This window comes from Maylandia zebra, linkage group LG13, assembly GCF_041146795.1.
Source record: "Maylandia zebra isolate NMK-2024a linkage group LG13, Mzebra_GT3a, whole genome shotgun sequence".
NCBI lineage: Eukaryota > Metazoa > Chordata > Actinopteri > Cichliformes > Cichlidae > Maylandia > Maylandia zebra.
The window spans coordinates 27,467,327-27,483,112 of NC_135179.1; the positions used below are offsets into that span (position 1 = coordinate 27,467,327).

Sequence of the window (15,786 nt, forward strand, 5' to 3'; positions counted from 1 at the left end):
TTTCTGCTTTTATGTGATCCAAGCTCCCAAAACCAGAGCTGGTGTGTCAAGTGATCAACAAGTGACTTTTATTTTCATTGCCAGATCATTTACAAACATTCTTATGACCATGACAATGACAACAAGTAACTATACGTAATAAGAAGGTCAACGTGAAATTACAGCTTGTGGTTTTGACATTTTGGTTTATACTATCAAAATGATTTGATTGCTTTAAAAAGTGTTTGCTAGTACGGCCCAATTTTAGGCCTTTATCTTTAAAGAGAACCACCCTAGCTGTTTTTCTTCTGATTTTAGCCTTTGTGCTAAGCTAGGCTAACCAGCCTCCCATCTAACGCTCAGAAAAAAAAGCACATTAGTGTATTTACAAAAATGGTTCTGAAACCTTTGTTTTACAAATAGATTGATCATTGTTGTTTAATATAATGTAAAGCCGTAATATCACTTTTGTATTCCTACCCTTCAGTGTCATTTGAAAAATGCTGGTCCCCCCCCTCTAAACCTCCTTCACTGGTCAGGATGATGGGGGTGAAGTGTGTGGCGGTGGAAGTGAAGGCCTCTGGGAGCTGGAGTTCCTGATTGACTGGATAGCTGTGGGGAACAGGGCCAGGCACAGGAGCCAGTCGGCTCTCAGTGGCCATGGGGACAAAGCCTACACACAGTTACCACAGTGCCATTTACAATATCAGTGATATTGTCTCGTGCAATGTACAAAATACCATCAGCTTTAATTCTGATTCAAATTAATGAGACCAAATACATTTTTATTAGTTTGTTTCAGAGGGGGCTTCCTAATATTTCATACATTTAGGATATGTAAAATATTGTACATGTTAAAGTAAAATGTATTGCACGAGGGTCATCCCTACTTAAGTAAAGCTGCCCTACCACTGTTGTTTTCAGCAGACTCTTCACATGAATTTTGGCATGTTTCAGTGGTCGTCAAATCTTCTGCATCTGAGAATTTTAAGGTTGGCTGAAAAGAAAATACAATATGTTCATGACAACTAGAACTGACTATTCAGTGACACAAAACACAACCGACACTGAGCACAAGAAGCTGACACTGACACTTTACTAATACATAGGTACAACAGCATTAATATATCTGTGGTGAAAAAAGCTCCTCCTTGAATCGCTACCTTATCGTGGTGGAGGGGTTTGTGTGTCCCAGGGATCCCAGGGGCTATGTTGTCTGGGGGCTTTTGCCCCCTGGTAGGGTCTCCCATGGCAAATTGGCCCTGGGTGAGGGACCAGACAAAGAGCGATTCAGAAGACCCTTATGAAAAGGACACCGAGGGAACAGTTTACCCTGCCCGGGATAGGGTTACCGGGGCCCTGGAGCCAGGCCCGGGGAGGGTGCCCGAGGGCGAGCGTCTGGTGGCCGGGCCTTAGTCCATGGGGGGGTGCTGGAGGGTACTCCACCTGGAGACTCTGTTGTCCTGCTGGGAGACTTCAATGCTCACGTGGGTAACGACAGCGAGACCTGGAGGGGTGTGATTGGGAGGAACGGCCTCCCTGATCTGAACCCGAGCGGTGCTTTGTTATTGGACTTCTGTGCTAATCACAGTTTGGCCATAACGAACACCCTGTTCGAACATAAGAGTGTCCATAAGTGCACGTGGCACCAGGACGCTCTAGGCCGTAGGTCGATGATCAATTTTGTAATCGTATCAGCAGACCTGCGACCTTATGTTCTGGACACTCGGGTAAAGAGAGGGGCTGAGCTGTCAACTGATCACCACCTGGTGGTGAGTTGGATCAGGTGGCGGGGGAGGACGCTGGACAAACCTGGTGCACCTAAACGCGTAGTGAGGGTGTGCTGGGAACGTCTAGCAGAGGCCCCAGTCCGCGAGATCTTCAACGCACACCTCCGGCAGAGCTTCAACAGCATTCCGAGGGAGACTGGGGACATTGAGTCCGAATGGACCATGTTCAGCGTCTCCATTGCCGAAGCTGCTGCATTGAGCTGCGGCCGCAAGGTGGTTGGTGCCTGCCGCGGTGGTAATCCCCGAACCAAATGGTGGACACCAGAGGTGAAGGGAGCCACCAGGCTGAAGAAGGAGTCCTATCGGGCTTGGTTAGCCTGTGGGACTCCGGAGGCAGCCGACAGGTATCGACAGGCCAAGCGGAATGCGGCTCGGGCAGTGGCTGAAGCAAAAACTCGGGTGTGGGAGGAGTTCGGAGAGGCCATGGAAAAAGACTTTCGGACTGCCTCGAAGAGATTCTGGCAAACCGTCAGGCGTCTCAGGAAGGGAAAGCGGTGCTCTACCTGCACTGTGTATAGTGCTGGCGGAGCGCTGCTGACGTCGACTGAGAAAATTGTCAGGCGGTGGAAGGAATACTTCGAGGACCTCCTTAATCCCACTGACACGTCTTCCGAGGAGGAAGCAGAGTCTGGGGATGAGGGGAATGACCCGCCAATTTCCGGGGGCGAGGTCACTGAGGCAGTTAAACAACTCCTTGGTGGCAGAGCCCCTGGTGTTGATGAGGTCCGCCCCGAGTTCCTGAAGGCTCTGGACGTTGTAGGGCTGTCCTGGTTGACACGCCTCAGCAATGTTGCGTGGAGATCAGGGGCAGTACCTGTGGACTGGCAGACCGGGGTGGTGGTCCCCATCTTTAAGAAGGGGGACCGGAGGGTGTGTTCCAACTACAGGGGGATCACACTCCTCAGCCTCCCTGGGAAAGTCTATGCCAGGGTGCTGGAAAGGAGAGTTCGTCCGCTAGTCGAACCTCGGATACAGGAGGAACAATGCGGTTTTCGTCCTGGTCGCGGAACACTGGACCAGCTCTTTATCCTCTCCAGGATACTTGAGGGTGCATGGGAGTTTGCCCAACCAGTCTACATGTGTTTTGTGGACTTGGAGAAGGCATTCAACCGTGTTCCTCGGGGTGTCCTGTGGGAGGTGTTGCGGGAGTATGGGGTGTCTGGCCCATTGCTACGGGCCATTCGATCCCTATACAACCGTTGCAAGAGCTTGGTTCGCATTGCCGGCAATAAGTCGGACTCGTTCCCAGTGGGTGATGGGCTCCGCCAGGGCTGCCCTTTGTCTCCGGTTCTGTTCATAATTTTTATGGACAGGATTTCTAGGCGCAGCCAAGTGGCGGAGGGCTTTCGCTTTGGTGGCCTCAGAATCTCATCTCTGATTTTTGCGGATGATGTGGTTCTGTTGGCTTCATCGGGTGAGGGCCTCCAGCTCGCACTGGAACGGTTCGCAGCCGAGTGTGAAGCAGCGGGAATGAGGATCAGCACCTCCAAATCTGAGGCCATGGTTCTCAGCCGGAAAAGGGTGGTGTGCCCACTCCGGGTCGGGGATGAGTTCCTGCCCCAAGTGGAGGAGTTCAAGTATCTCGGGGTCTTGTTCGCGAGTGATGGGAGAAGGGAGCCGGAGATCGACAGACGGATTGGGGCTGCAGCTGCAGTAATGCAGACGCTGCACCGGTCCGTCGTGGTGAAGAGGGAGCTGAGTGTAAAAGCGAAGCTCTCAATTTACCGGTCGATCTACGTCCCTACCCTCACCTATGGCCACGAGCTGTGGGTAGTGACCGAAAGAACCAGATCGCGGATACAAGCGGCAGAAATGAGCTTCCTCCGAAGGGTGGCTGGCCTCTCCCTTAGAGATAGGGTGAGCCCCTCCCGGCCATCCGGGCCAGCCGAGAGATTATATCTCTCGGCTGAGAACGCCTTGGTATTCCCCCGGATAAGCTGGAGGAGGTGGCTGGGGAGAGGGAGGTCTGGGCCTCTTTGCTTAGGCTGCTGCCCCCGCGACCCGGCCCCGGATAAAGCGGATGAGGATGGATGGATGGATGAAAAAAGGTTTACCGGGTGAACTCTGCTGATGAGGTTGTTCCAGACAGTCTCAGCATTTGTCCCCTGGCGTGATAAGTAGCCACAACAGCTCTGGAACAGATCCACATGAGAGTAAGTGTGATAGCAATACAAGGCACTTCATACACAGATATGGATAATGTCAGAACTAATTCTCTCCTGAAATAGCTCAAGGGTTAAAAACAAAACAAAAAAAAAAAAACACGCAGCAACCCTTTAAAAAGGATTGACAGGGTAACAGTAACAGTAAATTATGGCATTTGTCACAGAGTTCTTTGTTGACATAATGACAAGGGAAAAAAGAGATTACTCTAAGCAATGATGCTTCTCTTTGAAGTTGTGATATCTGCACAGTGATAAACAAAATCAAAATGGGCTTTATTTATAGAAAACTTTGCAAACAAGAAAGTGTAATGCAAAGTGCATTTTATAATAAATTATTTTAAAAAAAGTGTCATTAGAATACACAAACCAGTGATAGAATAGAAAGTCTATGCTGAATAAAAGTATTAAAAAATGGGCAGGGATTCTTTTTTAGTGTGAAACCCTAAATAATTATTGCACCATATATGGCTTTGATGCTCATGTTAGCATATCTTTATATTTATTTGGAAGGGACATTCCACATTGATTAACGCCAGCACTTAAATTCATCATGTACATTTTTAGCAAGCAATGTTTACCATGTTCACTTCATAGTTTAGTATTCTAACATAAGTTAGAAATAAATGTATGATAAATTGTAGATACATTTTTGCTTGTATTTGCTTTGTATTTGGTGCTTGACTAATTCTTTTAGCATTTTACATTAACATGTCATTAGTACTAAAAAGAGAGCTGAGTGTAAAAGCAAAGCTCTCAATTTACTGGTCGATCCACATCCCTACCCTCACCTATGATCATGAGCTGTGGGTAGTGACCGAAAGAACGAGATCACGGATACAAGCAGTGGAAATGAGCTTCCTCTGAAGGGTGGCTGACTTCTCCCATCTGGGAGAGGCTCAGAGTAGAGGCAAGGCAAGGCAAGGCAAGGCAAGTTTATTTGTATAGCACAATTCAACAACAAGATGATTCAAAGTGCTTTACAGAGACATTAGAAACAAGAACAAATAAAAAGCATGATTTAAAATTGAATAAAACAAGCAAATAAACTAACTAACTAATTAACAAACAAACAAACAAACAAACAAACAAACAAACAACAGTATATAAAATCAAAACAGATAAAATCAGAACAGTAGATAAAATCAGTAGTTAAATGTAAGTTTTGAAATTTAAGCTTAAAGTGTGGATTTGGTGCTTTATTCAAATGCAGCTGAGAACAGGTGAGTCTTCAACCTGGATTTAAATAAACTGAGTGTTTCAGCTGATCTGAGGCTTTCTGGGAGTTTGTTCCAGATATAAGGAGCATAAAAGCTGAATGCAGCTTCTCCGTGTCTGGTTCTGACTCTGGGAACTGATAAAAGACCGGATCCAGATGACCTGAGGGATCTGGATGGTTCATACTGGGTCAGGAGGTCATTGATGTATTTTGGTCCTAAACCATTCAGAGCTTTATAGGCCAGCATCAGAACTTTAAAGTCTATCCTCTGACGGACAGGCAGCCAGTGTAAAGACCTCAGAGCTGGACTGATGTGGTCCACTTTTTTGGTCTTAGTGAGGACTCGAGCAGCAGAGTTCTGAATGAGCTGTAGCTGTCTGACTGATTTTTTAGGTAGACCTGTAAAGATGCTGTTACAGTAATCAAGCCTACTAAAGATGAATGCATGGACTAGTTTTTCCAGGTCCTGTTGAGACATCAGATCTTTTATCCTTGATATATTCTTGAGGTGATAGTAAGCTGACTTTGTTATTGTCTTAATGTGTTTTTCTAAGTTTAGGTCTGCATCCATCACTACACCCAAATTTCTCGCCTGGTTTGTGGTTTTTAGATGTATAGATTGAAGTTCTCTGGTGACCTGTAATCGTTTTTCTTTGGCGCCAAAGACTATTACCTCAGTTTTGTTTTTGTTTAGCTGGAGAAAATTGTGGCACAACCAGTCATTGATTTCCTCAATGCATTTACCAAGAGCCTGTACAGGGCCTCGGTCTCCTGGTGACATTGTGATATATATTTGTGTGTCATCTGCATAGCTGTGATAGTTTATTTTGTTGTTGTTTATCATCTGTGCCAGTGGGAGCATGTAGATGTTAAACAGAAGGGGTCCCAAGATGGAACCTTGGGGAACTCCACATGTGATACTTGTCTGCTCAGATGTGAAGTTACCTATTGATACAAAGTATTTCCTGTTTTCTACGTATGTTTTGAACCAGTTTAGTACAGTTCCTGAAAGACCTGTCCAGTTCTCCAGTCGTTTGAGTAATATGTTGTGGTCAACTGTATCAAATGCTGCACTGAGATCCAGTAAAACTAGGACTGACATTTTTCCACTGTCTGTATTCAGACATATGTCATTAAACACTTTGGTCAGAGCGGTTTCAGTGCTGTGGTTCTGTCTAAAACCTGACTGGAAGGCATCGTAGCAATTATTCTGTTTTAAGAAGTAACTGAGCTGTTGAGAAACTGCTTTTTCAATGATCTTACTTAAAAACGGGAGATTTGAGATCGGCCTGTAGTTGTTCATTTGTGTCTTGTCAAGATTGTCCTTTTTCAGTATAGGTTTGATTACAGCAGTTTTTAGTGATTCTGGAAACACACCTGATAATAAAGAAAAGTTGACAATCTGTAACAGGTCTGACTCTAAAGTCTTTGAGACCTTTTTGAAAAAACTTGTTGGCAGGACATCTAAACAGGAAAGGAGCCAGTTGAGGTGGCTTGGGCATCTGACAAGGATGCTTCCTGGGCGGCTCCTGGGTGAGGTCTTCACGGGATGTCCCACCGGGTGGAGGACCCGGGGCAAACCCAGGACACGTTGGACAGATTATATCTCCCTGGGAACGCCTTGGTGTTTCCCCGGACAAGCTGTAGGAGGTGGCTGAGGCGAGGGAGGTCTGGGCTTCTCTGCTTAGGCTGCTGCCCTTGCTACCCGGCCACGGATAAGCAGAAGAAGATGAAAGGATGGATGGATAGTACTGAATGCATGGGGGCATACAGTATCAAATGGGTGTTGCAAATCAACTGCATTTATTAAACTGATTATAAATAAGTATGACCACTTCTGTAAAAGCAGAGGTTCTGTCAGTTTGCTGGTCTGAATCATTGTAATGTGTGATAGCAAAATGCCCTGGAGGAAAGCAGGGCTGAACTGCTTGACCCTTTTTTGTTTTTTTATTTTCATTACTGACACTTGATTGTCCAATCAAATATCAGATCTCTTAATGCAACCAGCCTTTCACTATAGATAGAACATGGCAGCACGGCTGAAAGTTTTTGCTGAAATTAGGTCAAGCAACAGGACAATGATGCCAGGAAAATCTAGAACAGAATAGCCGTAAAGGAAAATAACAAGGTGTTGTAATGGTGCAGTCAAAGTTGAGACCTCAACCTGATTGAAATGCTGTGGTGAATGAATGGCTTCAAACCTCAATAAAATCAACCCCTCTATAAAATAAAGCAGAAAGACAAGTGGGCCAAAATTCCTCCACAATGACATGAGAGTGTCATAATGTCATGGAGAATTGGATTAAAGGACTCAGGTGCGAGACTCCTTGCAGAATGACAGTGGATTTATTTACAGTGAAAAGGTGAGTTAACAGTTCGAGTCTATAATCCAAAAAGGGCAGTGCAGTGATACGGCGACCTCTCCTCATGGTGACAGTGCAGTAATAATCCACAACAACTCCTGGTGCCGGCTCCTCCTCCAATCCCTGAACCCCGGTTTAGTTCAACGTTCCAGCGTTGGTTGTGACTCAACCGCCCCGTTAAATAGGTCTGCGCTGGCAAGGTAATTCTGCACAGGTGCGATGATTCTAGCTCAGGACACTCCCCTCCGGTCAACTGCCGTTCCGTGCCACGGCTTCCGGAAGTACATGTTCCAGCAGAAAAACACATGCACAGGATGGAGAGGAGAACACGACACAGTACACACAAACACCACAACAAATTGGCAAGACGATCAGTGAGGACCGTCTAGCCATGACACATAAAGTCTTTTATGAAACAAAGACTCCAGGTTCTGATAAAGTTAGTTCTACAAGCTATTAAATCATTTGGTTTGGTAGTTTTTTACATACTGCTTCTGCAATTTATCTGTTGTATTTTACTAACTTTAAGTCCTGGTAAGGATCAGATCTTTTTTTTTATTATGTCCTGATAAATAAAACATTAGAATTTAAAGATGGGATACATTGTTTTTTTTTTTTTACCATGACTTTATATCTGACCATAAAACTCAAAACCCGACAAACCTGTTTAGCATGTTAACATATGCTAATTAGTACTGAAGCCACAGTTGCATAGTCTGACATTTTTTATTTGCTCATAAGTGGAAATATTCGATGTCCTAAGCTTTACAAAAACCTCCAAGTCTTCTAGAGACCACAGAGGCCAGAAATACGGAAAAAAATAATTTGTGCAACAGCAAAGGTCACGAGGAAACCATGATATCAATGGAATCAAGCTGCTGCTGTGGCTCTTTGCTATCAAAAATCAAAAAGTCTGTAGTATTGTTCTGAAATCTTCAGTAGTGCTCTTAAACTAACAACAGTAAAGACTCCCCGTGGCCTCTAAAATGGCACTGGGAATTCTGTACTGCATTTTAAATGCTTAAAAAAAGTCATTAATTCTATTCTATAAATATAAGCACCTACCTTTGTAAGATAACTCCGGGCTTCTGTTTAACATGCCAGCGTGTTTGTTCTAAATGTAAGTTTTACAACCCAATTTTCATTTGTAACAAAAACAAAAAAAAGCACAAATACTGAAATCAAATTGTCATGTTGTATTTTTACAATAACTTTCTGATGACAAAAATATCACTAGCTGGAGACATTCTTGTCAGAAATTTCAGGAATTCAAAAAGCACTGTGATAGTTCATTTGAAGCTAATGTGGTAAAAGACTGTGATGCCTTTGTAGGTGTTCAAAGAAGAAAACAGAGTAACAGCCAGCTAGTGATAAAGGGTTTTCTTGTCTGGCAGTGTCAGGCATAGAGCCCCACAGATAATTTGCTTTGACAACCACATAAAGACTTTCATTAGAGAAAAACTAGCAACTCATAGTGTTAGATTAAGGTGACAATTCATGTTTTTTAAATAATAATAATAATAATGGGTTATGATACTTTTTTAGCCATGTCGATGGTAGGTCGCTCGATAGGCGTCCTCTTAGCCATCTCCAGGAGCAGTCTCTTTAATTTCCGAGGCATCGCCAGTTTTTGATTAGGTGATAAACTGAACTTGGCTGTGGCCCAGAGAATGGCAGCAACCCCATACACGCAAACCTGAGCAAAGACAGACGAGAACAAAAAGAAGCGGGTGGGGGTTAATTTGAAATAAATTATTTAAAATTTCGCTTTAAAAATTAATGAAAGCAGTTCTGACAGACCGACCTTCTCTGTTACAATTCCATGCTCTTGATATTCAGGAGCAAGATAAAATTCATCTCTAGATCCTGCAAAGGACACTTACAGTTAGTTCCTAAAGTCAACATATACTCATACACGTTGGATAAGAGTGCATTTTCAGTGAGTATTTTGAGAGTATACAACTAGAGATTGCAAATCCCTCCCCAAAAAACATGACAAACACAACAGCAGATGACTAAGAAGTACCTACCTATGTTTTTAGGTTTCAAAAAAAGCACTTCTCCCTTGCAGCCCACATGCGCCGTGTCCAGGCATAAATAGGCTAACAGAAAAGAGAGAAATCAGCTGCACAGAAGAATTGTGAGCTAGAACCATGCAACGTAATTTGCATAATATTTCTAGTCAGTTTTTTTCTCTCCGCTTTGGAACTTTCTACCAGTCTATTGTAAGCGCTAGCTCTAAAATGAAGAGAAAACTGCTGTTGCAGGGATAGTTTCTTCCTGGTTTTGTGAACACAGTGGGTAAAATCACCTGGAAAGTCAATGTAGCTCTGCAGTGAGGTTAGGCAGGTGTAACACAGAGCCCACAGCTCATTAACTGTCAGCCTCCGTCCACAACGAGCAAGCAACTCTCTTAGAGAGATCCACTGGAAAGAAAACAAGAACAAACCAATCTTAAAAAGGGAATGTGTTACAGATTAAAGAGTTTCAGATGCTCCCTCAGAAGGCCTAATTAACTCTAACTGGAGCAATTCCAATCTATTTTTTAATGCTTCTATTGCTGCTGAGTACCTATGTGATTACTCTGTCACTTGACTCTAATTTTATGGTTTTGCGGGTGTGAAAAATGTGTGGGTGAGCTTTTCATCTGACTAAGCTGTTTCAAAGAGGATTAATTATTTGCAAAAATCTGAAATCAGGTAACAGTTTTACAATACTGTATCTCTCTCCACCTTTTTTTTTTTTAGAAGGTGCGAAGTACTCTGGACTTTTTTTATTCCCTAATAATCTTAGCAATCTCCTCCTTGGCTAGCTGCATGGTGAAAGCTCAACAATCTTAAATTATCATCATCGTCCACTCAAGCATTTTTCACCAAAGCTTTTCAGCCATCTTAACATGAGCAAAGATCCTGTACTGACATAGGTCATACAATGCAGTTAAAGACTATGAAATGAACCCAGCTCTTCCCTTCTTATTCCTCTAAAACTGCCAACTCAAAGCTTTTTTGAGAGGATACAAAAAAGTTGAGCCCACTTCAGCCTTCACCTGAGACCTCTGTTGTTTTTCTGCAAGCAAATATGTGATGTGAGCATAGAGCCATAAATTTAAAGGCTGTCTGGCAATGGCTAACCTCATCCTGAGATTCTTCATTCAGGAACAGCATGCTTTTGGTCATGTAGTTATTAGGAATGTATAGACTGTGGTTTAGTGAAGTCTGGTCTTCAGAAGAGTCCTGTTCCATGTTCAGGGAAGTACAGGACGAGGAATCCTGTACTTCCTGCACAAAGTCCTGTATGAAGTCCTGGGCGCACTCCTCACACTGACTTTCGTGGCACTCTTGAATATTGGTGTGTTCAGTCTCGGCAGCATCCTCAGTTTCTCTGGACATTTCCCAGCAGTCCTCACTGTTACAGTGTGGGTACGTCTCACAGGACTTTCCCCGGCTGAATCTCTGAAGTCTGTTACTCCACACAGACTTGCAGCTCAAGTGCTCGTCTGCTCCTATCTCAGTGAGGTCTGAAACCGGTATACTGATGTCTCCGTGACTTGGAGGGGAGAAGCAGGGGGGGTTGTTGGAGTCCGGGACAGAACAGGAGCGGTTAAGGGCCCCCCTCACTCTGTTCAGCCTCTGCTGCGCTCTCCTCCTCACTGGGGAGCTGTTGTGAGAACGGCAATCCATCTCATCTGTCAAGATCAAGCTGTCTCTTTCACTGCCCTCCATGTCCTCAGCCCAGAGAGTGGAATCCCAGCCCCCACACAGCTGCAGATCGAGAACATTATGATTGGTTTCAGCTGTTTTGAAGGCAAAAAATAAACTTAATTATCTAGATGGTAAAACAGAAACCATAGTTTAGATAGCTGAGAAAACTGAAATGGAAAGAACATAAATCTCAATTCTGCCCTTTTTCAACTCCATAGTTTTTTTTCTTGATATTGTTATGCTTTACAATTTTATATTGTATTCTGGAGTTTTGAGCCTAAGGTGACCATATGAAGATATTCTCTCTGACATCACACAGATCTATGGATACAAATATGGCCAAAGAGTTTGGAGCATCTGAAGCCCGAGCTTTTAGGGATTACTGATAGAAATTAGGTCCCTATGATTTGAAACTTTTGCCAAGCTTAATATGAGCATCAGTGCAAATATACAGCACTGCCCAAAGATCTTAAGCCACTCTACATTTCTTTATGTTTTTCTTTCAAGCAGTCAGACTTTCTTGTATTTTTAAGTTTTCTTGAGCAATAGTTATTCAGGCTTTCTGAAGGTCTGTCCTGCAGTCTGTCCTTAAAGAAATTTCAGGTAATTGGACAAGAGGAGGAAAAAAAAGAAAAGACAGAGCTAAAAAATGATCTATGGCAGCAGATGAACACTATCTAAAAGTCATGTCCTTCAGAAACTGGAGCAAATCCAGCTAAGATCTGAGAGATACCCTTCAGATGATCAAGAAACTGTCAAGAAATCATTCTAAGCAAGGGAAACAAGGAGAAAATGCTGAGGTGTGCCAAATAATACAAGAACTGCACTGAGAATCTGTGGAAACAGGTTTTATGGAGAGATGAATTATTTTGGTTCAAATCATTGTCAATATGCACAGAGGAGGTCTGGAGAGAGGTACAACAGTGAATGTCATTTGTAAAACACGGTGGCGGCTTTGTCATGGACCACACCACCATTTTCGAAGTGGTGTGGGATCATCGTGACAGAGAACAGAATAAAAGTCAGCCAACATCCAAAGAAGAGCTCTGACTGTCCTTCATGAAGCCTGGAGAAATATTCCTGAAGATTACTTAAAGAAATTCCAAGAAAGCTGCCTAAGAGAGTTCAAGCTGTGTTGAAGAATAAAGGTGATCATACCAAATATTGACTTTCAAGCTCTTTATGATTGTACAAACTCTGGTAATCTAATAGGGGTATATATAGTAGAAGTTGTTTTTGAAATTCTAACAACAATGTAAATAAAATCTTGTAAAGCAAGTTGTATAGTAATATTCTACTCTTTGCAAACACAGTTAAATACTGTATATGATTCCTTTAAGGAATGTGTTAACATGTTGCTTAAATCTGCCAATAACTTTTCTGACATGATGTTGCATCACTAGCTCATTTAGCACACAGTCAGAAAATGAAATAAAACATATATTTCAATTATGAAACGGCTCTGAATAGGTACCAATAACATTCTGGAAAAGCTGTTTGCTGGCAGTACAGGTTTTTAAAATATTTCTTCCTCCAGCTGCTTGCTACATTTTTAAAAACTTGCTCCATACCTGCTGCCTGGACAGACCATTTGTTTTAACAGAACTGTCATGCTGATCTTTGGTGTTGTCATCTGAGCTCAGTCTTTTAAGAAGACATTTAGGTTTGGAATGCTGCCATCTCGCCTCCCAGGAGCTCTCCTGCCCATCTGTGGATGCCAAAAGAAAGAAAATAACAGCAGGAGAAATCACGGAAGAGACTAAGCGGCGATCTGTTTGAATACACGTGATGAACATGATAACCTTGAAAGTTTGAAACCGATTCAATGGAGAGCACGCGTCGTCCAACTGAGGAGAGTTTGCGGCATACAGCTGCAGAGGAGGTGCGGGACAGCCGTCCTTCAGCCAGAGACAGGATGTCCTGTGGGAGTGTTACACTTGCAGGTTTGCAACACATGAACAGACAACACATACATAGTACCGTGTGTATGTGCTACTTTTTCAAGTAGTTGTGAATAAATGTATTTCTCCTACATATTTTTTTCATACATCACATACATACACAGTGTTTCACTGCGTGGATATTCACTGGATTATTGGCATCTATGTTAGAGCTGTAGAGCATTTTTGGACTTTTTATCTGTTTATGCAGTTTTGTCTATATTTTCAGTGTTTAATCTCCCTTTTTTCTTTTTGAAATCTGTTGTTTATCTCTAGATTTGGACTTTTGCCTGGGTGTTTTGGCAACCCCTTCCAATTAGCTGTTTCTGGAGGGATGACTGCTCATAATCATTGACTAGTTGCTGGGTTTTTTTGCGATTTTGTTACCATGAGCTCTTCATGAGCCTTATTCTGTATGCTTATACGCAGACTTCTGAGAGGGTTCTCATAAAGTTGTAGTACATATTACAATCATATAACACCTTTTTCCACTTAGAATGAGCAATTTTACTTCTGTTTTTCTTTTTCATTGAGGTTTATCTTGTAAGAGGCTGACAGTGAAATGCAAAACTTGCAGTGACACATTATTTCCACTTGATGCTGCTCAAGAGCACGGACTGACTGGAGTAATATGGACTATCAGTTTGTCTAATAGTTGAAAAGCAGACATGATTTAATACTACAATAATCACACAAAGTATCCATATATTTGTTCTGACTGTAAAGCAATAGTGATTCCGTGTTCTGCTGGGATGTACTGTTTGGCTTGATATATGTGAGGAAAGCATCGGTACAGGCTACACATTGCTATTGGCCAATCATTATCCATCGTATTAGATCATGACGAGATATTGCTTTTCAGTTCTTTTCCTATTTGTTCAACACGACACATTTCATATTTAACCATATTTTCCTGTCTCACTACATGTCAAAAAGGCAAATCACCCAATTTTCCCATTTGTGTGAAAGTTATAATGATTTTAGTGTGATCCCAGGACAAAACGCCTTCTGAAGCGAGACCTCTAATTATTTCACAGCTGTCTCATGCAGTTTAAACCACGCAGCTTTCTATAAATCATTCTAACAGTAATAAAGAGTCAGCAGGTTTTTTTGTACCTGCAGGAGCGGCCGGTCCTCAGGCTTCTCCTCCTGCATCTGCTCCAGCAGCCTCTGGATTTCTTCTCCCAGATCTGCCTCCAGCTCTGGCTCGATGACAAAGTTCAGTGCGGCAGAAAGCGTAGAGCCCAGAGAATAAACATGGCCCTGTAGCCGGGGGCAGACAGGGAGACAACGCTGTCATTATCACGAAGCAGCTGCAGCTGTGAATTTACAGTACACACAGAGATCTGAATCCATGAATGAGTTTAGAAAAGCTCAAAATAACACTCTATCCCGTAACGACTTTATAGGCCATAATTGCTATGCATCGCTGCCATGTAGGCATATTTATGACGGAGCCTTTGTGTTGCTTTGCTTCGCTGACAGTGGATATTATGGTCAGCCCTGAGACAGCAGTGGATATGTACCAGGTGCTCCGGAGTTCATGACCCACACATAACTATCGCTCCCAACAGTTGAAGTGGGCTCGATCCATACTTATGTGGTAAACAAATGTGCAAGAAGAAGAAGTTCTTTAGAAAAACTGCAAAAAATTAGAACGCACAGTTTACTTTGAAATCCAGTTACATAAGTCTGCTGCAAATGTATTCATGCGGTGGTGAGAAAAGTCGCACCGCTCAGTGGCACAGTGCGACTTTCACATTTGAATTCTGCATTTCTACGGAGGAAGCAGAAAGCTTTAGAATTCAGTCGCATGAAAGGCATTTGTCTGTTTCCTAACAATAAAGTTTTTTCAGTGCTGTATCCATAATACAGCAGACATAGATGTACAGAGAAGTCTAAAAAGATGAATAGAGTGGTTACACAGCTGCACTCAGCCACAGCGAAAAAGGATACATAATGGAGATGAACATTTATTAAGCCCAGTGAGAGAAATGCAGACTTACTTTTAAAAGAATTGCAGCAGGAACAAAGATAAATGTGCAGAGGAGAGTACTCAGACATGTTTACACCTGGAGCTGCAAGCACCTTACAATGAAAAGTATGCAAATTCGTAGATAAAGAGGCTCGTGCTTAAACGCATTAGTCAGAAGAACAACTCGATCCAGTCTGTTTTAAGATTTAGACTGCTGAATGTTAAAGGGAAATTTGGGTTGAATTAAACTGTAAGCTTATTTTCATAGCTGTGGACACAGTTTGTGTTTGTCATGATGATACTGTGTACCAGCCAAGTGAATCACTGAGGTCTGGGATTATAGTCAGTTAAAAGAGGTCAGACCGTGTATCAGGCATGAGCTGTGAGGCTGATTCCTGCACTTCAGACTGACTCAAAGCAAAGAAGCATTTGCTAATCCACCCATCCAAAATGAATATAATGTAATCCGATACAACTCTTCTGTTATGGTGTACATAATATACTGCCATGTTCTTGCTGACACAGATGTAGGTGTTAATGTTTTAGCAGTGAGGTCACACTTAGTGGTGGTGTAGACTGAACTGCTTTATATTCAGGTGTCTCTGACATTTCGCACCGCCCGTGAATGTAAATGGGGAGGAAAACAAATTAGAAACA

At 42.8% G+C, this 15,786-nt stretch overlaps 1 protein-coding gene across 1 annotated transcript in view; it reads right to left on the bottom strand.

Moving 5' to 3' along the window:
* The window catches only part of kndc1 (kinase non-catalytic C-lobe domain containing 1), a 55,089-nt gene that overhangs the window by 21,379 nt on the left and 17,924 nt on the right, over positions 1-15,786 (bottom strand). The window contains exons 4-14 of the mRNA XM_004554555.4: positions 14,271-14,417; positions 13,017-13,134; positions 12,786-12,922; positions 10,645-11,274; positions 9,825-9,939; positions 9,544-9,615; positions 9,318-9,379; positions 9,051-9,209; positions 3,824-3,901; positions 889-976; positions 460-652 (exon numbers count right to left, since the gene is read on the bottom strand). Of these exons, the coding sequence (XP_004554612.3) occupies positions 460-652; positions 889-976; positions 3,824-3,901; positions 9,051-9,209; positions 9,318-9,379; positions 9,544-9,615; positions 9,825-9,939; positions 10,645-11,274; positions 12,786-12,922; positions 13,017-13,134; positions 14,271-14,417 (1,799 nt within the window). The remainder of the gene's footprint in view (positions 1-459; positions 653-888; positions 977-3,823; positions 3,902-9,050; positions 9,210-9,317; positions 9,380-9,543; positions 9,616-9,824; positions 9,940-10,644; positions 11,275-12,785; positions 12,923-13,016; positions 13,135-14,270; positions 14,418-15,786) is intronic.